The 26,360-nt window shown below is 38.6% G+C and overlaps 1 protein-coding gene across 1 annotated transcript; it reads right to left on the reverse strand.

Moving 5' to 3' along the window:
- Positions 1-375: 375 nt before the first annotated feature.
- Positions 376-25,176, reverse strand: dspa (desmoplakin a). Its single transcript, XM_048162790.1, is given in 25 exon segments — positions 376-1,517; positions 1,519-3,831; positions 4,151-5,977; positions 6,399-6,497; positions 6,821-6,928; positions 7,010-7,093; positions 7,751-7,913; positions 8,032-8,225; positions 8,594-8,732; positions 9,563-9,741; positions 9,871-10,100; positions 10,238-10,424; positions 10,936-11,062; positions 11,147-11,301; positions 12,197-12,349; positions 12,488-12,613; positions 12,841-12,936; positions 13,964-14,068; positions 14,250-14,417; positions 15,577-15,636; positions 15,832-15,957; positions 21,822-21,963; positions 23,246-23,367; positions 23,451-23,541; positions 24,771-25,176. Coding segments are annotated over 25 exon segments (7,392 nt in total). The 5' UTR covers positions 24,998-25,176; the 3' UTR covers positions 376-1,346.
- Between the last annotated feature and the right edge of the window lie 1,184 nt (positions 25,177-26,360).

A 26,360-nucleotide genomic window follows, 5' to 3' on the forward strand; every position in this document is an offset into this window, starting at 1 on the left:
TGTAATTATGCATAATTTATCCTAATTACTGTAATAAGGACATAGGCCTACCGTAAAATGAAGTGTTACAATGCTTTTTATTTACATTATTTAATGCAACAGTTTGTTTTAATGCATTTACACATGCTCTCATAATACTCATCAATCAATCAGACCTCAAATGTACTGCCAAAAATGCTAACTTTTTCTAAGGGGAGAATCTTTACCCTACAAATTTTTTGTAAAGTGTTGCCAGCATAAATTACAACCCCGACTCTAATATACATGGGTCTGCTTTCATATTCAGAAGAAAGGAAAGAAGAGTAAAAAGAAATTTCAAATGTGATGCTATAAGAAAGACTTTGAACCCATAATAAGTAACCAAGATAATGGTAGTTTATATTTTAATAGTTTTTATTGTTTAAATTGCTCCATATAAACACAATCAGATCAAATATTCATTCATTAAAAGCAAATCTCAAAATATATGATTTCTACTTTGAAATTAGTAGATCCATTTTGATACAAAGTCAGCAGACGATTTAGATAAAAACAGTACTTGTTTCTTAATGTAGCGTTTTTATATGACTAACATTAGCCGCTTTCCCGCCGTCAGGCCAAACTGTCCTCATTGCTTAACCGTGCCAATCCGGCCCAGCCATACGGCTTCATTTTCCACTCTGGGGCTGATAACGGAGCTCTTTGTGATGTAATACAAATGAGTCGGTCGCTGCCTTAAACAAGAGTTTACAGATGATATGAGCTGTAAATAGCATCCTCGTTATGGAGGATGATCAAATATTTACAGAGAAACTGGCAGCCAGGCAACAGACAAGTGACCAAACCTGAGTGGCAATGTCACCACACGTATTCTACCAGCACAGTTAGCCAACAGTACTAAGAATTCTGGGCCGAAAAATGTTTTTTATTCGTGCCATGCCATACCAGGCTCAAGTGGAAATATAACTGGAACTGTTCTTCAGCCCAATGGTGGAAAAGCGGCTATTGGCTCTATGCTGTATTGCTAGAAGTGTCTGCTACAGTAAATGAATACATGTGAATGTAATGTAAAATGTAAATAAACATGCAAATGAAAACAATCTCAAATACCGAAAAAAAAAAAAAGAAATGATGAAAACATTGTTAAATGTCATGACAAATCTAAAATTCCCCTTGTGTAAATAATGAAAAATACCATTAATCTAAAAGACATCTTAAACTCCCAAGAAAATTGATCAGTGCTAGTAAAAGTGAAAGAAGATGTCAATCTACATTCTGTATCCCAAACCCATACTGAAATCCTCTTGAATAGAAAATCATACTTAAATTGTACATACTAAGCATAGTAATCACAACTAACTGTATAGCTAAGATGAGATGTAGCTGTAAGAAACAGAGGAGGTGTAGTCGACACTGCCTCTGCGTGATCCACTTCTTGAGCCAGTGCGAGATCCTGCCCTGGACCCTGTGCGAGAGCTTGGTCCTGACAACACATTGTAGGGGCTGCTTATGCCTTTAGTAGACATAGAAGTAGCCTGGTAGAATCTTCATGCCATTGTTCTCCTCCACCATGCAGTTATCCATGGCCTCTTTGTATGAGATCTTAAGTTTGGTTTTAGGGCAGGTAAGGTTCTTAATGTAGTTCCTTGTATCCTGCAGCTTTTGCGCCCCTTTGCCATCAAGCCATCCTCGTCGGATGGACTCCTCAATGCTGACCCGGCGGCCGGTTTCTGGATCTACAAGTCCACCTGTCAGGTACTGGAACTCCAGAAACCTCTGCCCTGCCTCATAAGGCAACCATTTTTCCTTCATGGCCTCGGCAGCAGAAAGTCTCCTCTTGGTCTTCACATCCTCAAAACCTGCATAAGCCTTCTGTGCTGGTTTTAGCTTGGCAGCCATGTCTTCATCAATAATGCTTTGTTGGACAGCATCATTCAGAGAGAGTCTCTGGCCAGTAGAAGGATTGACAATTCCTCCAGTGCAAACCTGGGCTTCCAAGAGCCGCTGAGCGGTGATGTTGTCCACTATTCCACGTCGCTGTGCCTCAGGGATGGTTATCTTCTCTAGGGTCTCTGTATCAAAAATCGCTCCCACTGGGCTCTGGTCATCAAAAATATCAGTTGGAGGGGAGAGTGTAATGGATACACTGGCAAATCGTTTGCGGACAGTTGGAGATGATGGCGCGATCTGCGTGGGACTACTGCAAGTAGCAACATCCTCAGGACTGCTGGAGCAGATGGCAAGCTCCGAACTATTGCTTTTACTTGTGATCATAGCTGCAAACTCAGTGAGTGTCATGGTCCCTGCACGGTACTTGTCAAAGGTTTGTTTATCTATGATTCCCCTATTTAGGCACTCTTGAATGTCATACTGCATTCCAGTTTTGCGATCAACAACAAGCAAACGCTTGTTTCCATCAGATGTTTCGATAGTGATCTCCTCCCACTCACACTCTTGTTCAGAAAGCTCCAGAAAAGTGTCATAGTCGATTAATTCTCGATGGAACGCTTCCCGAACGGTCATCTCTTTGCCAGTGTCAGGGTCAACAATCACCACTCTCCTCTTGCGCAGTGTGTTCTTTTGAGATGTTGTCTGCTTTGGCTTCTGCTTGTCCTTCAAAGGCAAAAGGATAAGCCCAGTCTTAGGATCTGTGATGCATCTCTTTTTCAAATCCAGATATGTGAGGTTTTCATGGGTGTTGGGGTCAAAGAAGCCTTTGGTGTCGTCACCCTCATACGACAAAATATCATTCATTTCACGGTCAAAGTAGCCTTTCCTGTATGCCACTTCCACATCAATTCGATGACTCCCTTTAGGATCTATGATACCGCCACTAGCTATCTGAGCTTCCAGGAGTCTAATTCCATGACCTTTCTCTATGATTTCTTTCTCAATAGCTTGAAAGAGTGAGATGATATTTCCCGTTGCAGGATCTTTGTATCCTGTCACAGCCTTCTCAGCAGACAGTAGCTTGTCTTTAAACTCCTTTCCCACAAGAGCTCTCCTCCACGCTTCTTCAACCGTCATGCAGACATTGTTGACTGGATCAATTATGAAACCAGAGGCAGCCTGGGCCTCCAGGAGCTCCAGTGTGGTTCCCCGTCGAATTAGACCTTCTTTCATGGCCTGATAAAAGGGCATGACCCTATCCTTGGCCTCATCATAGATACCAGCGATGCAATCAGAGCCACCCAGGTAAGATCTGAGTCTGTGCTCGATATCTTTGCCCGTTAGTTTTCCTTGGTTTATTTTATCCAAATCTGTTTGATCAAGCAAGTTGGAATCTACTAGCTCAGTAAGTGAGACCTCACCACGCAGACCTTGCACTGTGATATTCTGGACAGTACCCTCAGATTTGGAAACCCCATCAGTCTGAGTATGCTTGCAGGATGCAACTGGACGCTGTTGCAACCTCCTCAGTTCCATTTCCAAAGACTCCTTCCTCCGAGAGAGCTCTGAGATTTCCTTTTCTGAGCTGTGAAGACGATTCTTGTAGCGTTCTTCTACACTCCTCAGCTCAGCTGTCAATCTTTGGATCTCACTCAGGAAGGAGGCTCTGTCTCTCTCAACTTTGTCTCTATCTACTTCACTCTGTCTGATCTGCCCCTCTTTCAAATCATATTGGCTTTTCCAGTACTTGAAATCCTTGGTAATTCTATCAACTTCATCCTGGAGACGTTGCTTCTGTTTCGTCTCAGATTCCAAGGAGAGTTTGATGCGCCTGAGTTCCTCTTCATACCGCTGCTGCTTTTCTTTGTCTTGTTGTGACAGCTTCAGTTTGATTAAAAGACTATCTCTTTCTTGCACAATCTCTTTGTAGTTGGCATCAGATCGCTGGATCATCATGGATGTCTGGAAACATAGAAAGAGAAATAATTTTGATTATAATTAGAGGATTTAACAAAGGAAAGATTTATGCATCACACAATTTCAAAATGATTGATGAAAATGGTTAGAATAAAGCAACAAAAATTAGGATTTTTTTTAAACCAGAGAAAATATGAAAAAAAGATTGCAACCATGCAGTGTTATGCAGAAAATGTGCTTTCAAAGGTCATTATGCAGCAAAGCGTTACCCAGCAAAGCCATTTTTATATTAAAATGGTCATGAATTTTTTTATTCAACTGATTTGGAAAAAAAAAATCAGTTGTGTCGCTCAGAATAAAATACCTCCGTGAACTGCTTTTGGATTTGGGCAATTTCCACCCTTAAACTTTCCCTCTCTTTAGTCAGTTCATTGATTAGTTCCTGCAGTTCCAGTGCTCTGTTATTGCTGGTTTGTAACTGGAACTGAATGGCAGACAATCGGGAAGCACTTTCACTCTCTATGGTGCTCAGGCTTCTTTTCGCATCATCTCGCTCTAGTCGCATACTCCTTAGTTCCTCTTCTAGCCGCAGACGCTCTTTGGTAAGATTCTGAGTAAGGTTCTGCAGCTTCTCAATCTCGCTGGTGCTCTCATTTAGCGCTCGAGTCTTGTCCTCTATTGTCTTGTAGAGGGAATCGTTTCGTTGATTGGCCTCACGGACAAGGGCCTGTTCCCGTAGAAGCTGCTGTTGCAAAGCCTTCAATTCTGCATTCACTCTGGTCAGATTCTCTACGGTAACGTTGTACTCCTTCTGGATTCTCTGCAACTCATCCTTAGAGCTGCGAAGCTCCTGCTCATACCTGCGTCCAGAAGCACTTTCCTTCTCTTGATGGACCCGTAGTGTGCTGATGGTAGTGGTGTATTCCCGGCACGTCTGGTTCACCTTCTCCAGCTCCGTTTCCATTCGTTTTCTCCTCGTGAGCTCATCCTGACTATTCCTCTTCTCTTTCTCCAGTTCAGCCTGCAACTCGTTCACTTTGGACTGCAGTTCACTGATGCGACTCTGCAGTCTGGCGGCATTCTGTTCCAACTTGCTCTTATCGTTTTTCTGCATCTCTATCTCTCTCTTTACAACGAGTAGCTCTTGCTCCGAGATCTTCAACTTGTTAATGACCTCTGTGCTTGAAGTTTGCTTAGCCAGTATCTCAGCCTGAGACTGCCTGAGACTTTGATTCTCAACCTCCACGGCTTTCCTACGCCTGGTCTCGTCTTGTAGATTCTGGGTCAACAAGGTAATCTCACGGGCCTTTTCCTGAGCAACTCTGTTGGCATCTGCCAGTTCCACCCTGTGTCTTGTTTCAATCTCTTCCTTCTGACGTGTTATGAGATGAATCTGTGTCTCCAGTTCCCTCTTGCACCTGCTTCCCTCGCTCGCTGAAGACCTCTGCTGAAGTGCGTCCTCTTCTGCTTTCCTCCGTGCTGCTTCTGAGTGGGAGAAAGAAAGCTGCACCTTTCTTAGTTCCTCTTCCAGGTCTCTTTTCTCAGAGGTTAACCTATCCATTTGAAGTCTTAGAGTTGTTGATTCCTCCTCCTTCTGCTGTGTTGTCTTGAGCACAGTGGTCTTGGTGATGTGGATCTCAGATTCATACATTTGCTTTAGGCTATTAATTTCCTGGTTCAACTGCGTTCTTACCTTTGAGGTCTCAGCTTCTGCTGCACTGCGCCGGGAGGCCTCATCGTCCAGCTGTAATTTCAGCCGTTCAATCTCTCGTTCCTTTTCTTTGATGGCCCTTTCAAATTGGCTTTTGGACATACTGAGCTCGTCCAGTTCTTTCTGTCTCTTGCGGATAGCAAGCTCATACTCCTCCTGCTGGTTGGTGTATCGCTCCTCAGCCAGCCTCCGCTTGCGTTTCTCCTCCTCAATGAGAAACGTGAGGCGGGACATCTCGTCTTGTAAGCTCTTCAGCTGATTATGGGTGCTGTCCAGGCTTTCCTGAGCACTACTGCACTGCCTAGCCTGGGTTCTCTTCACCTCCTCCATAGATATAAGCTGCTCTTTAGACTGGGTCAGCTCCAGCCGATAGCGAGTCAGACTGTCCTCCAGTGACTTGTTCTTAATGGTTTGGTCTTGGAGGTTGTCCTTGTGGCGTCTCAGTTCCTCCTCCAAAAGCTCAATTTTAGTGTTCCGCATCTAATTCAAAAGAAAAGTCCACAGTGAGTAGTAGTAGTAAACCAAAATAAATAAAATGCATCTTAAACAAGTGAACGCAATTTAACCCTGCCAAATATTTCTCACTTTTAAGAAAGCGTTATGAGGATTGTACTTCCTTTTTGTTTCCTATTAGTACTACACTTAACTGCCTTAACCTTATACCTGCTAATTTAATCATATGTAGTGTAATATTTATATCTGTATTTTTTTTTACTTCAATTAATTAATGTTTTTAATAGTTTAAGTTTTAGTTAATGATAATAACCCTGCTTATAAAAGCACTATAATAATATAAATTATTCATTTATATTTAATTTGGCAATGGCATCTAATGAACTCCATGCTGTCGCGACACCCTTATTTGGATTTTCATTTGGAAAGATATATTCACTACATTTACCTTTAACTCCTCCATGTTTTTTAGCATTTCTCCAAGGAATTTGTAGTAGTCACTTGAACGCGTCAAGAGCTCTATGTAGTGTGACTGCAACTCCGTTGCCTTTAGTGAAGGTAGAAAAGATATGTTGAGTACTCATAAATTCAAAATAAAGTAAATCAGGTGAACTGTAATTTTAAAGTGATAGTTCACCCAAAAATGACAATTCTGTCATCATTTACTCGTACTTTGGAAGTCGATGGGGTCCATCCACTGTTTGCTTACCCATATTCTTCAAAATATCAAAATATCTTCAGCAGATGAAAGCAATTCATACAGGTTTGGAACAACTTGACGGTGAGTAAATGATAACATAATTGTAATTTTTGTGTGAACTATCTCTTTAGTTCACAATGTTTAGTGCTACATGTGAAAGGTTTTGTTACCTCCTGCCTCAGTTCAGTGGCTGGAGACTGCAGCATAGTCTTCTTAAAGGGAATGTTGAGCAGCGTCTCCAAACCTGCACTGTAGGACGCCAGCTGGAGCTCATAGTCCTGCAAAAAACAGTGATATAAGAACTCAGATTTTGTACCGTTTGTATATACTTTTTGTAATAATTAAAACAAGAGTCTCACCTTTATGGAGGCAGCACAGGTGTCTGCGTCTTTGACCACATCATCCACTTTTTCTTTCTTTCCTTTTATCTCAGAATACAGCACCTGTTGGTTGACAAAATATTTTTCTCAATATAACATATTTTATCCAAACCACACAGCAAAATCCCCAGAGTTAATCAACTCTGTGCAGAGTACATATGTTCCCTCTCTAAATAGTGTTAAATTAACACTGAAGCAGAGTTAAAGTTAATGAGATAATTAAGCGATTAATTCAGTGATGATTGAGTATTATTGATGAACACCTGCTGTTAACAAGCAGAATCACTAAAGAAAAGAGAAACACACAAAAAAAAACAACTGACTTTAACTCTGCTTCATTGTTATTTTAACAATATTTAGAGAGGGACCATATGTACTCTAAGCAGAGTTGATTTAACTCCGGGGACTTTGCTGTGCAGGGTTATTATAGTTAACTGAAGATCATAAAATGATGACAGAAAAGGACTCATCATTTTTTTGTGAAACGGACACTGTGGCTGTGTTTGTTGTTATGTGCTAGAAACATTGATGTGCACTGATGAGTTAATATCTGATGAATATCTTTGGTTTTACATGAAAGCATCTTGTCAACTATTTGTCTGATTCAAGTTTGAAATCTATATGTCAGACTATATGTATTTAAGCTGGAAATTTTGATTTTGAAACAGATCTAAGGACATTTGACCAAACGTGGGTATTTAGGAAGTGTATTGGACTGACTTTTTGTTGGTTCAGGTGGTCCATTAAATTATCCACGCTGTTGAACTTAGTAATCTGGAGGGCATCTTGCCGCTGACGTGTTTCCTGAATCCATCTGTTTAGCATGGAGCTTGTTTGCTTGTAGTGATTCAGCTGTTTCTCTTGTTTTTCCAGATCCCATACCCTGATAAACAAACAAGGAATGGAATAAAACTATATTATGGTGGTGGTGCTTTCTACATTTCTACAACATTTGTCGCTGTGTATCCCAGAAGTGCAACCAGCACCATATCTCTCCACACCTGCTATCAATCTGAGTCACAATCCTGCGCCAGCGGTCAGTCATCTGTCCGACGAGCTCTGTGTATCTGGACAGATCAACATCACACTGATGGAAAGATTTGTCTATTTGACTGTTCCAGTGTACAGCCTTGGACAGCTCCGACTCCATAGCCTTCAAAACACCCTTCTTCTGCTCCAGTTCTGCTTTCATGAGCTGCATGGCACATTCAAATAGACATATAAATGAGACATGCTCTATGATTTTGAGTCTGGACTGAGTGATTCATGTTTTTACACGTTATAACAATACAAGTCAACATTATTATGACTAAAAGTTTGCTTAGAAGTATTTCCTGCTAAAGCAAGGTGCTATTTGACTCTGGTTAAGCGTATCCATAGCAGAATGGGAGTGGCCTTGGATTGTAATAAGCCCAGTGCATTATAGGTGTTGAAGTTCTCCTACCTATTTGGCTAAATAGGTATTTTTCCCTGTTTTCTCTAGTCAGGTAGCACCAATTTCTGAATCTGGAGACGCCATTTAAATTATTATTCTATAGGAAGAAAAAAGTGCATAAAATTTACCTTCAGAGTCGTGCGGTAATTTTCCACTTCATTCAGATCAAGAGAACTCGTCTCTTTTTCTGTAAGACGAGCCTCATGGACTTTAATGATGTCCTCAGCCTGCAGGAGGCTCTGGAGCAGAGCTTGAAGAGCAGTGAGCCTGGAAACACAGACAAACACCTATGAAACTCTACTCATTACTTCTCAGACTAATACTTTCTACTATCATGCACAGAAATAACTATAAGTCTGCCATTCATAGGTTCATTTCCCCATAAAAGTGTCTCTCTAAGCCCCTCCTTTCCAAGAGCCTGCTCTGCTCTGATTGGTCAGATGGTCCAGTCTGTTGTGATTGGTCTACTCTGCTTTGATTGATAAGATGGTCGTGTCTGTTGTGATTGGTCTACTCTACTCTGATTGGTCAGATGGCCCAGTTTGAACAGCATCAATGGCGTTGGTTTTACCGCATCAATCTGATCCTTTAAAAGTGCATCAAATTGGATTTGTTTGTGCAGCAGAAAACAGTGTCTTCTCAACATAAACAACACAAACCAAACCCTTAAAAGTCTTTGAGGGTGGGTTAAAGTAGATGTTGCTCAGGGCAGCCAATGAAGACCATAGGCTGCCATTATGTAAATGTCTTAAAAAGACCTACCCAAGTTCAAGCAGGAAGTAAGACTGGAATTACTGACTCATTTCAGGCAATTCAGAATAGCTTCTTTCTTTTAGAAGACAAAAACTTCATTCATCTTTGATCTCTGAAACTTTGAAGACCTTTTGTGTTCGTTGTGACGTGTTCGTTCCCCGACAAAAACTCAAGACTACAATAGAGGCATTTGAAGGAGTTCAGTAACAGTGCGCACTAATATAGAGAATAACATCCTTTGGAGGGACTTTGCAGAGCCTTTTCATACTCAAACAGCAACATTACACACTAAAGAAAGATGAACATGGAAAAAAGCATAATAGGTCCTCTTTAAATGTTCTTGCCTCTGGATATATGCGGTTGATAAGCCTTGCAGACTGCCCAGTTTCTGGTTGATGATGTCCAGTTCGCTGCGCAGGTACTTGGTCTGCTCTGGGTTAGTGCTTCCATCCAGTTCTCTTAAAATCTTCTCCCTCAGGTGCAGGTACTCGTCCCGGATGGAGTCCAGATCACGATGTACACCCTGATAAAACAGACCGGAAACAGACCATTATGCAAATGTACTTTTAATAGTGGCTGATAATTGGCTTGGACAATATATTAGTCCATCACTGGTTGTTCCAGCAGAGTATGCCACTGACAGTGATTGTACCTGCAGCAGCACAAGTCTTTGGGAGCACTGCTGTACACCGTTCTCCTTCAGAGACACGTGGAGATGCTGAATCAAGCCTGACTCCGCTGCCTCTAGTCTGCGTCTGAGAGCGCTCAGGTCTGTCATGAGATTGACATTCAGCCCCGAGATGACCGTTGTCTTTCCAGGCGTCACCACCTTCTTCCCATCTGTCTCCACCATCACTTCAGTTGTTTTCATTCCACTCACCCCTGAAAGACAAACTCCTTTGTAAAGCAACAGTAATGGAATGAAGTTGTCCTAAATCAGGGATGGGCAACTTCAGTCCTGTATAATAATTAGAGCATGTGACTGGATTTGTAGAACATGTGAGTGTCTTTGGTCTTACTATAGCTGGGCAGTTGGATCACCAGCTGGTCATAATGGGATTGTGCTCCTGCGTATTGCATCTCCATCTTTCTCTTGTCTTCATCGCCAAACATCTCAGAGCCAAGACTGTTACGCATAAACTCCTGGTAGTGAATCTCCAGGCTCTTAATAATGTTGCGATACTCCTCAGGACGCATTTTTGAGAGCTAGAAGAGACAAATGATTGAAACATTGTTGAAATATAATTCCATATGAAACCAAAGATCAAGTCAAAGTGGCTTTACACACCGCAAAAGAAAGATTTTTATCATTTTTGTCTTGTTTTCCAGTAAAAATATCTAAAGCAAGATAGATTTACTAAAGAGGCTAAAAGAAACTTAAGTCTTGTTTTCTAAAAAAAATCTAAATAAAGTGAGTTTTTAGCTAAAAGAAGAATAAATATCCGCCAATGGGATCAGAAAATGAATCTTGTTTTCCCTTTGAATGAAGTTTATTAACCCCATTGGCAGATATTTGTTCTTGTTGCCAGCATGTTTCTACCATGAATTAACAGATTGCTAGCATCCCAGCCCAAATTGTATAATAATAGTCATGTTTATTTAATGAATTGCATTATTTAATAATGTTTTTATCATTATTATTATTTTTTTAATTGGAGCAGCAAGCATCTAAAATTATCTGGAGGGCAATAAGCTCTGATGCTGCAGCATCTCATACCATAGAGAGCGTGAGGGAGTTGATGTGCTGAATGTCCTTCATGCAGTACTGCCAGGAAATCAGACTCTTGATGTTGATGTACAGCTGACTCCAGATGGACATGATGGCTTCGTAGTACTGCTCGTTCCTGTCAGGCAATCAAAGAATCAATGCATTTCTGTACACTGTCAGATGCTCTGTGATCAGTGTGCATGTGTGTTTTTTGTCGTACTTTTGCGCCAGACTGATGCTCAGAGGGTTTGGCGGTGGGATGATCAGACACACGGATGGGATCAGCATTTCCAGTCCTCCAGGTCCAGTGACATGCCACTTGCTGCGCTGAGTGTTGTCCTTCAGAATGCCTTCATTCCCCTTCATAATGCCCCTCTGTAACATCCACACTGTGTTTCAGTGGTTCATATGGTTTTGCAGAAACATCAGAAATATATGCACTGTGCGTTTACATACTAAACCAGGGGTTCTTCTGGAGATTTAATTCTAGCTTGAAATGACACCTGAAACAACTAACCAAGGGCGGACTAGGGCTGGAGCTAAAGATGCATTCAAGTAATTTCAAAAAGATCATATTTACGAGTTGAACGAACATGAACGCCCCCACAAAGTCATAATTACGAGTGGGAAACACTGGATTTTTTGAGATGAGGGCATGTCAATGAGAAACACGGCAGAATCAAATAATGCAACGTCACTAGTTGAAGGTAAATTTTTGTTAAAATTGAATGTTTACTTGTCTCAGAAACTGAAAAAGTTATTATATGCTTGGTATATGCAGCAATTTTCTAGAAGTAGATTTAAAAAAACCTTGCTGTACAAACACCGCCATTCGATGGAAGTGACTGGCATCGTAATTACGACTTCCCAAATTGTAAATACGTACTTCCCAGGAGGACTTGAACATACCATAAATTCTGGGTTCTGTTACAATCATTCAAATTATCACAGAAATACTGGGATACAAGTTTATAGTTTGGATATAAACACTGATGTCTACAGTAGCGGTCAAAAAAAAGCAAAATCACCTTTGGAAAGTAACTTGACGCTTTAAATAAACATTGCATCACATCGTTACACCAGTAGGTGGTGAAAAGTGACTGTTAAAAATGTATTTGTCACTGAATCATTCATTCAAGAGATTTTTTCAAAAACACTGATTCATCCAGTAATGAAACAAGTGAAGTATACATGAGTGAGTCATTGAATCATTCACTCAATAGATTTGCTATATATAGATTTGTATGTGTTTGTGAATGATGAGGCTCACCTGATCCTGTTTGAAGTCACACAGAGCTTTCACTATGACCGGACTGCTGCTCTTCTCCTCTGGGTTACGAGGTTTCAGACACACAATGTTCTTGGACTTACTGACCAGCGTCTGAACCTGCCTCTTACTATCTATCATCCTCTCCTTCTCTTTCTACACAAACACACCAACATGATTTTGTGAGCACATGGTGATTTTTCAAGTGCAGTCACACCATATACAACTTCACAAGCTATGTGTTTGTCTGTTTAACTCTACAGGTGTTTCACTCTGAGATTTTGCGGCAGTCACCTCCAGGTTTTTGAGCATTTCAGTGAGATTCTCCAGAGGTGTGTTCTTGTCACAGATAAACTTCTTACGGATCAACTCGTGGTCTTTCTGGAGTCTGGTGTACGTCTCATTGGCCTCCTTAAAGAACTACAAAGGAATAAAAACAGAATCAGTCCTCTCAGGCCCAAACTCATTTATCACTGATAATCTTGATCTGCTACAACCAGATAATTGAGCCAGTGTGTAAGTTTACATGAATATTCATCAATTCTGTACTATTCACTACAATATACAGTATATCGTCATATGGGCCAGCTCTAACCCTTAGCCATGACCAGTTGTTTTAATCATAAATCAAAGATTCGAAGCCTTACTTGGCTGTACGCGGCGTTCTCCTTCAGGTGAACATCGATGCACTTGGTGATCTGCAGTAACCAGCTCCACTGGGTTTGAAGCGTGTCCATGTAAGCCTGGAAGAACCAGAGAGAAGAGCTTATTCACAGTGCTGTGCAGAATTCATTTTACAACATTATACAGCATTATAATACAACATTACAGTTATTTTTGTAAACCTAATAAAATGATCTAAAACAGATCTGCGCCTGTACAATAAGTGGTTCAAGCTAAATTAATTGATGAAAATTCTTGTAAAATTCTTCAAATGTGATTGTCAAACAATTTAAAAGAGCCCATCATATGTGTCTCTCTGGCCCAGGGTCCATCTATGGGCTTTTTTCACTCGCTTTATTGTTTGCCAGAGAAAAATCACAAGTCTGAAATCACACTAGAGAAACTGATGCACGACATGAGGTATTACTCAAATCTACAGCACGAATGAGAAGTTTTTACAGCCTAAAGGTATGGTTGCATTAATGTAGTACATTTGTAATGATGAAGTTGCCTTTAGTACATTTAAAACCTATTACAGTAAAACCCACAACAGTTAAAATATAACAAAGTACTTTACATGTGCTTTACTATGTTAGTCAACACATCAAAATGAGTGCAATCATTCATTTTAGAAGTGTGTACTTAAATAGTCATGAAAGTGAACTTAAATGTCCTTTTATTTGATTAATATTACATTATCTGTAATTCAGTAAATATTAGATTTGAAGTGCACACTCAATACAGTTAAGTGCACTTCTTTTTCACAAGGGTAAGCTAATTTCATAGCTAATATTTTCACATTTTTGCATGACTGAATGGAAATGGCGCACAATAAAAAGAGTTCTGATCGCAAGTGATTGTATTTTTTCTACTCATTTCAGTGCGTGTGTCATAATTCATCTCAAGCACGCTTGTCACCAACACCAGTGACTCTCAGTAGCCAAGAACACTAAATTTAGAGTTTTGGTGGAAATGACATCACAACTGATTCTTGGTGAGAAAGTGTCTTCAGTGCGAGCTGTGCTTCAATCATCACTAATGGACCTTTTCTGACTGTGAAATTAGGCTAAGCCAGAGTTTTTCTGTGTGTTGAGCAGGTTTCCTCACATCGATCTTATCCGACGCTGGGTGCTGGTTCTTCAGGAGGTTGTCCACCTTCACCTTCAGTTTATTCAGCTCTTTCTCTTTCTCTTCCAGATCACTCATCAGTTTCTAGTAGGAAAATAAGATAAAATCATCAGGCACTTACATGAGAGTTTTAATAAATATATTATACGTTCATTGTCAGTTATGGGATTGCAGTCTCTCACTAATGTGCCCAGTTTAGTAATTCTGGCCCTATTTCTTCTGCTCATGGATAAACAGCATGTGTCGATTGAGTGCGTCTCCTCACCGAGTAGCTCTCTTGTTTGCGGGGGATGTAGTTGTTGATGTTTTTATCGCCCCAGTCGAACACCAGCTCCTCCTCCTCCCTGTCGTTGACCCACATGATGGCTCTGGAGATCTCCTCGATGATGCCCTGCAAGTCTCGCAGCTGAGCTGCACGCAAATGAGACATTTTCTACATGCAGGGAAGAAGAAAAGATCACAACATATTAATGCAGTCAACAACAGGTGCAAGATTCAGCTCGTGAAGTTGGAAGCTACTTTGAAGATGCTCAAATATTGGAAAGTTGGTTGCCTTTTAAATATGAATGTATTTAAATTCATAATGTTTATGTTTTGGATACTTTTTGAAACTATTATAATATTGTATTAGATGACTTTTACTTCAGTAATAAATTGGTGTAAATGTAAATTCTAGGCTTTTATTCACACATGAACACTGATCAGCTCACATGCATAGAGCACATCAAATATGGTAAACAGAAGCTCAAATGGTCTTGACATGCAAGAACCAATGAGGTTTGCTCTTGTACGTCAACGACGGTTTCATTGGAGTTTATGTGACAGTAAGTTAACCTTTCTTTCTGTGGTAACTTGGCATCAAAAAAACACACAAGAGAGGAGAATGCAGGAAGGTTACAGAGTCGACAAACACAACCTGGCTATGTCAACAGGACAGAACACTCTTCTTCCACAGGTAATTTCCCACTCAACATAAGCATACAAACCCCCTAGCGGCCACAACTGGAACTGTCAGAATTGTACTCAGTCTACTACACTTTCTGTGAGTGTTTTTGGTGTTGTTGATTGTATAACACTGCTGAGGTGCAATTAGTCTGTATTGGTTAACTGATTGAGCCTTTAACCCTGATCAAATTGCTTTGGTTAACTTTAAATGGTCATTCTGATCGGGCAGATCTTTTAATGTTGGCATGATCACACCATTTACTGAGGCATCTTTATTGATGTTCTAATAATTGGCACTTGATTCTAACCTTTTCGAATGTCTATTTAAGCTGTACAAATCATTACGAAGTGTAATTTGTTAAAATATATGCTTGATCTTATCTTTTAACAGTAAAATGCTAATCCAATATCTGTACAGTATGTCCTAAAATGGTGGAAAAGATTACATTTGAACTGCCTGTAATGCAAAATAACAATCTGAACATTGTAGTATTTAAATTCTTGTTTATAATATATATTTTCAGAATCAGAATCTGCTAAGAACAATAAACAAAGGTAAATAATCATAAACGGAGGGTGTGTAAGGTTAGGCAAGGCTGAGAATCAATATCAGGATCTGTATTTCTGCGTTTGTTTGGATAACTGACCTGTAACGTGTCCCACTCCTGGTCCAGAGCGTGGAGTCCAGCTTTCTCTCGGCTCTGCATCTGAAGCACAAACGGACTCTGTCACGGCATGTTCATCACACTCGCAATTAAATAACACAGTGTCTTTTTCCCCATTACATATTTTATCATAATCAAATTTTTAGCTTAAACACTTATAATTCATCCTGTGAAAAGCGTTTTGATATTGGACACTTGTGTTACCATGCATTTTAGCAGTTTAATTTTTCCTCATACCAGTTCATCCCGTGCTCTGTCCACCTCCAGGCTTCTCTGGATTGAACTGTGGAACTTGTTGTGATTCATGATTTGTTGGCTGATGGTCTCCGCATCTTCACCGAAGGGTGAGGTCTCAATGAGTCTCTACAACACACACACACACACACACACACATGTAAACATATGCCCACAAACACAACCATTTTACACTTCTCACTATATAAACACTAAAGGGTATCCCGGAAACATGTGTTAGAAATTAAACAGGGTAAATTAAGTCAGAATAACCCAGTAAGTTCCTGTGGTTTAACTTTCTGTTTCACAATCACTGTTGGAAACCACAGGAACTTACTCCATAAACCTGATCTGCTCCAGAAGTCTGACAGCGCAATATATAATTACAGCAATGTCTATTTTATCCTCACAAATCTCAAACCAAACAATCTCTAACATTTGCATTGAAAAGTTCTTGTTTTTGTTGCTTTATATTATAATTTCTATAATAAAAACTGCAATATATATTAAATTATTTTCAGTTCTGCTGTTACAAAAACTCTTGCATCCCAATTCATCCTTGTATGTGGAATTACCATAATTACAATATTGTGACTTGAGAAAAACGTTCACGTCCTCGTAGAGCTCGTAATTACAACTTGAAAACTGAGAGCTGTTTGTTGGCTGAGCTTCTGCTGCACACTCAGAAGTACATACTTTAGGGCGCAGTATGAGTAGGGAAACTGGAACACAGCATTATTTGGGCTCGCATATGCGAAATCATACATCCCTACTATATAGTAGACGAAAAACAGTATGTGACAAAAGAAGTATGTCTGAATTCACAGTACTCCTAAAAGTGTAGGCAAAATATACCCGGATGACCTACTACTTCCGGTGAGATTCTGAAGTGTGCATATGATGGACACTTTACTATCTCATGAGGCCACGGGAGAGGATTTGTAAATGGCAATGAAGTGACGCAACTGAGGCTGGTAGGTCACATGATGATGACAACATGGCGAATGTAGTATATCCGGATTACATTCACACTCATAGAACATACTTTTTAGCAGTCGTGAAGTGATTTATTCAAAATAAGTGCCTACTCTAAAGAATATACGATTTCAGACGCAGCCTTTTTCCACAGTTTTGTTCCGTTGTCTCAACATTCACTTCCTGTGTTTCTTCCTGTTATTCACTGGTTTCCTTGTTTTTGGAATACCTTCATCTTCACCTGTCTTGTGTATATATAACCTCCATTTCCTCAGCTGATTGTCGGGAATTGTCTAAGCATGTTTCCCTTTGTATTCCTGTATTCTGGATTTATCCTCTTATTTCAAAAAAAGCTGCAGAAGCAGTTATTTCCATTCGGTGGAGAAATTACACACTTTAAAGCTCATTTATTCTCAATGTGTGAAAGCATAGATTTTTGAACACAAGTTAATAATTAGTGCACTTTTTGGCATCATCAATAATGAACTCTAGGTGGCAGTGCTTAATCATTAACGCCAGCTGTGGACTAAAACACTCTTTCATGCTGATCTCAGATCAGCAGCTTCTTATATAATCAGGGTCAGGGTCCTCGGGACGGGTGAGCAACAGCGCTGTTGTTTTAGGTGACTGCAGAGATATTTCAAGCATTCACTCAGACAGAGATCAGAATGTTAAAGCACTGCAAAACAGTTTCACCCCAGTCACTTTCACTGCTTTTGTCTGTTCTTTGGCTACAGACACTCCCTGTTTTCCTCCTCCCTCTTCCTGCTCAGGAGAAACAATGCGTTCTCTGTCTAACCTCTGAGTGTGTGTTTATGTGTGTGTGTGTCTCAGGTGGATGATAAATGTGCAACATTTGTAAGCAGTACACTGTAAAAACTGGTAACCTGCAATTGTTGGCTTAGAAAGCTGTTTTTTAACTTGATTTAACCCATGAAAATGATTTTGTTTGTTATGAATCAGGGGTTATCAATTCCAGTCCTCACACCTCCCTGCTCTGCACAGTTTGTACGTCTGTCTCTTATCTGACACGCCTCATTCAGATCATCAGCTCGTTAAAAGCGAGCTCCTTGTCCTTGGGTGCGTCCCGATTGACAGGGTCCCTACTGCTCCCTCCCTACTCCCAGTTGAAGTTCACTTCATTTGACAAAATGTGTTCATTCGCAACACCCTGCAATCTTATCAAACACAGACAAAACTGAAGTTGCGCATATTAGAGGAGTTTACGATTTGACGCCATTATATACTTTTATAAATAAATTTAATATAAATTACCATATTTTCATTTAATATAGGCCTACATGTGTATAAAATCTGTATAAATCCATATATTTATTTTATTTATATAGTATGTACATACATATTAATTATAAATTTCACTTAATCTAATTTGTCAAATTCAGAAGCCCTAAACTAAATGATAAATGTATGTTGTGATGTTTAATATGAAAATAAACATAATTTAGTAACATGTCTTTTTATGTATTTTAACTGTCGCATCTCAAGCAAACACACCTGCTTGGGATTTAAATCTCCCTTAAGATGGCAAAATACACTTTTAAGTCCACTTCGCAGAGCACAAAATGGACATTAGGACTGGAATTAGGAACCCCTGGTATAAATGAATCTACTTAGGTTGATTCAGCAATATTAAATAATATTTTTGACTTGAATAAACCCAGTTAATTAAGATGTTATCATTTTAAGGTTACTGGAGCTGCACGATTCTGGATAAATTGAGAATCACTATATTTTTTATTTAAAACAGGGATCATGATGTCTGATTAAACTACTAAACAAAATAATATGTCATTTAGAGCTTCTGGCAAATTGCTGCAGTCTATTTGAAAATATTGAATTAAAAAAAAAAATTTATCCAGATTGAGTGAATTATTCAATGACTCACTCATAAAGTCTTCGCTTGTTTCTTTACTCTGTTTACTGTGTTTTCTATTTGTTCAGTGTTTTTGAACAAATCTATTGAATGAATGATTTAATGACAAATACATTGAATGAAACAGTCACTTGTCGCCACCTACTGGTGTAACGACGTAATCAATACATTCACTATTTGAAGCATCAAGTTACTTTTGATTGCTACCGCAGACATCAGTGTTTATATCCAAATTATAAACTTTTATCCCAGTTCTTCTGTGATAATATGAATTATTACAGCACAGGAGTAATGATACTGTGTGGTTGAAGAGAGACGAATCGCTATCATTTAGAAATAAGATCGCGTGGGTGTTTGTATTGAGATCGGCATCTTTTAACGATTATTCGTGCAGCTCTATATGTTACCATTTTGAAAGAAGCTCGACTGGACCTGACAACACAACATTGGCTAAATCAATGGAGTGAATTTGGGTTGGAACTATAGCTGCTTTTCCACCGTCGAGTCAGTTCTTAGAATGTTAAGGAACAGTTCCAGTTGTGTTTCCACTTGAGCCTAGAACGGCACAATTACAAACCGTTCACAGCCCGGAATTCTCGGTAGAATCTGTGAAGTGACGTCGCCACTCAGGATTGGTCACTTGTCTGTTGCCCGGCTACTAGTTTCTCTGTAGCTGGCTAAGCGCTCTATTTGAGCAACATAAACATAAAAATAAAAGAAATATCTGATCATCTTCCATAACATATTATTCACTTCTCCTATCATCAGTAAACCGTTGGGTTACAACTGCTGCTTTTGTATTACCTTCCAAAGAGCTTCGTTATCAGCCCCACAGTGGAAAATGAAACTGTAATTGTACCAGCTGGCCTGGATCGGCACAGAATGGAGCGGTTACGCAATGAGAACCGTTTGACCCGACAGGGGGAATCGGCTTATGTTTTTAAAGAATCAAGAAAGCTAAAGTCTTTCATCTTCCACAGTCACTCAAAGCTTTGAAACGGCCAGTGAGGTGGGAGTGTCGCAGCAGTGCCGGGTGTGTCTCCTACTGTGGGTGTGTGTGTGTCCTTCTGTACACTAACACAAGTAACAACAAGTCAGGGAGTCTCTTACACTCCTACTCCCTCTCTCTCTGTGTATTTTCAGTGGAAATGAGTCAGATTTCAGGGGGTCAGAATCTGAGATAAGCCGGAATCTCATTACTCTCGCAGACACTGAACCAGTCTGGACTCGAGGAGGAGGAGGCTGAGGTGTGAGGGTGAATTCCAGCGCAGTGCCGTCATTATGGGCTGTACTGACTGTAAACCCTCCACACGTCATTCAGCGTGGTGAGAGAAATCACACAGTCGTCTCAAAACACTGATGTTCTCTAGACAACTCAGGAGATAAACTGACCAACAGATCTGCTGTGCCAGTTCACATACACTGGAAAATAATCGTAACCTAAAAATGATAACATCTAAATGAATAGGATTTAATACTACTGAAGCAACTTAAATACATTCATTTATACCAAAAAATAAGTTAAATCAAGGAAAAAACAGCTCTTTAAGGTAACAATTGCACTTAGTGTATTAGAATGATTTCTGAAGGATCATGTGACACTGAGACTGGAGTAATGATGCTGAAAATTCAGCTTTGATCACAGGAATAAATTACATTTTACTATACTGTATATTCACATAGAAAACAGTTCTTTTAAACTGTAATAATATTTCACAATATTTTGAAAGTATTTTTGATCAAATAAATCCAGCCTTGGTGAAGTAGAAGAGACTTCTTTAAAAAACACTAAAGAATATTTCTAGTTTTAGTCCAACAGTCAGCAGTATTTTAGTTTTTATTGTAGTTTTATGCATATTTTTAATTAGCATTTATTTTTTATATTTCTAGTTTTCATATTTAGTTTAATTTTGTTATGTGCTTTTGTCATTTTATTAGTTTTGTTTTTTAAATATTGCTATTTAGGTTTAATTTATTTTTATAAATATCTATTTATTTTCAGTTAATGATTTTAGTGCTTCAAAAGGCTTCAGTTTATTTCCAAAGTACCATTTCAAATTTTCATTTTAGTCTAAATTTTTCAACTAATATATTATATATATTAATGTATATAATATTTTATTTAATTTCAGCATTATTTCAATGAAAAGAAATGTTTTTAATAGTTTTAGTTAATGATAATAATCCTGCAAATACTGATGGTAAAGTACCACCAATGTACTAATATCACAAATAAACTGCAATAGTCAAAAATCTGTCAAATCAACAAGTGTTTTTTTTGTTTTTCAAAAAACTGCTGCTGTTTTTGGGTTGCTTGAGATTATTGCCATTGTTGTGTGAGAATAAGGTAGTCAAGACAACAATAAGAGTTAGAGATCATAGGATAACCCTTATCTATCTGTCGCCCCAGTGAAAGTGCACCATGCAATGAAATAATTTATATGACAGATAAAGTTAAACTGTTTAATCCTTAGAAGGTAGACTGACTGTATTCATTTATGCACTGCCCGACCAAAACAAAGTTGCTGTTTGGATTTAAATAGATCATTACTGCAGTGATTATTATGTTTCTAGCATGTTATATGTTTGGCAACAGTTCTTCTAACCCTAATTGATGGAGTGTGTAGCTTTTCATTTCTTAAACAACCATGTAGGAAGACACATCATGGCCATATTCCAGGACGGCACTTTACAGAAATAACATCACAACATTTTTTCCATCAAGAGTTGCATCAATTTTTGGTCAAGATCTTGTATTGACAATGCAAGAGGTGAGACCTCTGTAAAGTCTCCTCCAGCACATCCCAAAGACTTTCACTGAATTTAAGGTCTGGACTCAGAGCTGCCAATTCATGTGTGAAAATGATTCTTCATGCTCTCTGAACCATTCTTTCACAGTTTGAGACTGATGAATCTTGGCTTTGTCGTCCATGATTTGTCTTCCAACATTTAAGAAATTAAAAGCTACAAAGAACTGTTGCCAAACATATAACATGCTAGAAACATAGTAATCACAGTAATAATGATCCAGTCATAGACTCTGAAGCATTTGCCTATTTAAATCCAGTGTGTATTCAGTGAATGACTCTTTGTGCAAGACAAGAGCAGGTGTGTCGTTTTAAACCTTTTTCTGGTTGATCCACTGCATTGCCTCCTGAAAGCTCTTGGTGGGATCCTCCCATCCGCTCACGGTGCCGGTCCTGCGGAGAGTGGTGCCCGTGATGGAGTTACGGATCTCTGTGTGGATGGCGGCACACTCCTCCAGACTGGAAGACACAATCAAGAACCACACTTTGAATTTACATGCCTCTTTATTTTATCCTCAAAAACATTTGGGTGTTTGTTCAACAAATTGGATTAAAAATAAGTGTTTAACTTTGTATTGTCATTGTGAATTTTCTCAGTTGCAATGTCATTTCCACCAAAACTCTAATTTTTGTATTTTTGGTTACAGCTTGAAATGAATTTTAACACATGCACTAAAATGAGTATTTAAAAAATCCAATCACATGCGATCAGAACTGTTTTTTTTTTTAGTGCATTTCCAATCAGTCTGTCATTTTTAAAATTATGCAAAAATGTGAAAATATTAGCTATGAAACTAGCTTTCCCCTGTGAAAAAGAAGTGCACTTAACTGTATTGTGTGTGTACTCCAAATCTAATAATTACTGAATTGCAGATAATATAATATTAATACAATAAAATACCATTTAAGTTCACTTTCAAGACTATTTCTTAACACACATTTACAATCTGCACTTTGTAATAATTTCAAACAAAAAGTCTTACATTTTAAATCCTTATGTTGTAATTTTTTGTCATGTTTTTAAGAAGTGCACTTGTTTTGATGTGTTGACTAACACAATAAAGCACTTAATTATATTTTAACTGATCAATATTACATTTAAAGCTAATAAATGTACTAAATTGCAACTTCATCATTACAAATGTGTAAATTGACATTAAAGTATATTTTAGTTTATCATAAATGCTTATCAGTACATTTAGCATAACTTTACCCATATTTCAAAGACAACAGAAGTATTAACTATGAAATTACATATGAAGAATTACTTAAGTGGGTCAAAAAAGCACTTTTAAGTTCAGCTAATTACATTTAATATAAATTTAAACTATAATACATTTTCATTTAATTGTAAATAACATGTCCAAAAACATCAGTTCACACTCAATTATATTCTTTTAAAGTCTATTATTTTTGTAAGTGGAATTATGTTAAAGTGCACTTCTTTGTCACAAGGGTTGGACATCGTCTTCTTAAAATGTAATTTCTACCACATTATTTTTACCTTTCCAGATATTGTGGAAATGAAAATGGTTATTGTTATGATTCATGTTGGTGGACAAATAACCTAGTCCACGATTCCAAAAGCATGTGTCGTAGAAGAAACACCCATTCTTGCTGAACAAACGTCACAATATATTTCTGGTAACTGACATGTACTCATAGTGGGCTGGTCTGCATGCTAAAGTAAGCAGGTTCTGTTTGTTTATGTCACAACACACACACTCAATCACACACTGACTTGCGGACGATGTTTTCATTGGAAAGGCCGGCGTTCCGCAATTCCACGGCACACGTCCTCATCTGCTCCATGGCCTCCGCTGCCGCCATCATGTTCTTGTCCACTTCAGCTGCTGGTGCCATCTGCAGAAAAATGACAGAATCATGAATCAATCGCTGTGTGTCACATGCATCACAGTGAAAGTGTGTGTGTGAATGACACCTACGTTCTCCAGCAGGTTCTGCGCTCGCTTCAGATAGCTAAAACATTCCTGGTAAAGAAACTGAGCTCTTTTCTGAACAGACATGGATGTCATGCTGAAAAACAAATCAAATTAACTGACATTAAAAATACATAAATGCACAAAAATGTAGTTACAGTTTAGCAGGTATGCATTAGGTCACTTTAACTATTAAAGGATTTTTAATGTACTGTTGGATAGATTTATCCATCATTTTCAAATGGGAATAGTAGTTGACATGCTGTGTTTAAAAACAAACTCTTTATGAATTTCATAATGTACCATTCATTATAATGACATTTAGATGTTGCATCAATAGAAATGTACAAAAGTGATTTTACACACATAGAAAGCACATTAAATGCAGGTAAAATCGTCTCGTTTTAAGGTTTCAAATAAGTTTTGGGAGAATAAAATGTCAAAATGCGGGTGAAATAATGCTCCACTGTCATTCAGTACAACACTTATATTTATGTAAAAATTAAAACAACATATTTAGTCTGACCTGTACATATTAAAATATATAAAAGAATAAGTGAGAATACTAAATTAAATTCTTGCTGACAAATGAGCAAAGTTTAAAAATGTAAAATTAGCATTTGGGGTAAAAGTAATTAGTCTTTAATATGGCATAAATACATTTTTGTTGTAAAAAATCCCTGACAAGATTGTCACACTGAATTACATTTTAGTGGGCGTCTTCTGTAAATCATGGTAAAAAATGTATGATATTTAATTTTTGCTCAGAAAAAAAAAAAAAAAACATATTAAACAGAACCCATTCTGATGCACTGAAAAACAACAACAATTCAAAGCTGTATTACACTTCAGTTTTGATTCCTGAAACCCTTTTCTGTCTTTGACCCTCATGCATTGAAGTCCAGTGCATTAACAGTTTTCTGCAAGTTTGACCACAGCAGAAAGTACTTTTTACATTTCAGTCAGTGTGACAGTTTTTCCGTTGTTAATGGACAGTTTCCTGTCTTGCGCCATAATAGAATAACATTCACAGGGCAAAAGGTCATATCTGACACTGCCAAGTTTTTATTGCTAAAATGTTACTCTTTCATATAGTGTGTCTGGAGCTCTTAATTGTTTCACACTGAAGTATCCACCTCTTATCAGATGTTTCACCCTCTTGTAAAATGTAAAATAAACAATTGTTGAGATATAGTAAAAGTAGAGATATAAAATGAACGTGATTGTATTGCATAGCTCTGATAAGAAATATTTGAGCTCGACTTTTTATTCCAGACTTTGTTTATAAATAACGCACAACTTGATCATTTATTAATGGAAACTCACCCCTGCATTCCTCCTCCTCCTCCTCCTCCCAGTGAGTTTTTGGAGAAAGTGTGTGTTGTGGTCTGCACATAGCCATCATTGAAGTCAGAATGGTATCCATTTCCACTCATGAAAAGCTGCGCTCCGTCACTCCGGGGTAAACTGAAGCCCGCAGCGGTGAGGTCCGGCCGGGAGGTGGATCTGCGGCCGATCTGGTGGAGCCTGGTCTGAGATCCGGTCAAACTCATCTCTGGAGAAACTGCAGCACCAATTCAATGACCGGTTTCAACAAAACAAAGCGCAATGAAAGTTGTAAAAGTCCTCCTCTTCTCCTCTGCTCTTCTTGCGCGTCTGTGCCTGTCGGAGACTGCGCTGAAACTGGCCACTGCCTTCTGGATAGTTCCGGTTTTGCAGTTAGACCACACCTGCGCAGCCCCACGAGCCTCAGTTCGCCTGCGGTGAGCTCTCCCATGAGGTGCGGCTAATGACACATCTTCCCACTTTCCCACGGAATTCTGTGATATAGTCAAATTAAGGATTCGTGGTTTTGTTTTGTTTTTTCCCTCAAAAAAACTTTTTTGTCGTAAAAACATGACTTGAACTTCAGCCAACTTTGTTAACATGCATGCAATTTATGCGAATTGTTTTTAAAAAATAACTTTCTATCAAAAGCTGAAGATGTACTGCAATTTTTATTATGTATTTTTCATTTATTATTCATTCTAATTAAATATTCATTGAATGATTAGGTTCCAGTGCTTCAAATAGTCAATTAAATTACAAGGAATGCACAATATCGGCTGCTATGTTCATTTTTCATGTTATCGTTATTGATAAAGCTATTAAATAATGGATTATTTCCTTCAGCTGTGCGCTGTTTGCAATGATGGTTTTGAATTGCTTGAAATATGATATGATAAAGGAAACTACAGTTAAGTTCAACATGTGCATTGCAAGTCTGTCATATAAATATTGAAAACATTATAATTGTGTGCTTTGGGACATGGCTATTAATGGTGAGACTTTTGTTTTTGTAATCAGGCTCTCAAAAATTAAATAAAAAAATTGGATTTAGATTTATCGGCCAATATGTCGTTTATCGGCTTTCAAATATAAAGAATTATCGGTTATCGGTATTGCCCAAAATTTTCAAATCGGTGCATCCCTACTTTTTACAGTACAGATTGTTTCAAATAATGCATCAAAGTTTGTTTGGGCTGTACTGCAGAACAGCAATACACAATGCATATTATGTCCAAGGTATCCCGTATCATTACAGAATCAGTGATGTGGTGAGCATGCGCATCTTACGTTTGTAAAAATGAAGTTGTAAGACAATGACATGTGATCGCATGGAAACAGAGGAAACACGCCCTGTCTGACTCAAACACACACACTCACAGTCTGTGGAGGACTTTCGCCTGTGACAGGACACACCCACCTCGCCCAGCCTCACACACCCTTTACAGTCCTCTGTGATTGCAGGGAGGTTCTTGACAGCTTCTTTTTTCTGCTTCTTATATTGGAAAAAAAAAAAAACTGTAGTACACTGTAGTACAAAAAGTAATTGTAATTGTCCATTAGCCCATTTGACAGGTGTAAAGTACCACT

This window comes from Megalobrama amblycephala, linkage group LG17 (assembly GCF_018812025.1).
Source record: "Megalobrama amblycephala isolate DHTTF-2021 linkage group LG17, ASM1881202v1, whole genome shotgun sequence".
NCBI classification, from domain to species: Eukaryota; Metazoa; Chordata; class Actinopteri; order Cypriniformes; family Xenocyprididae; genus Megalobrama; species Megalobrama amblycephala.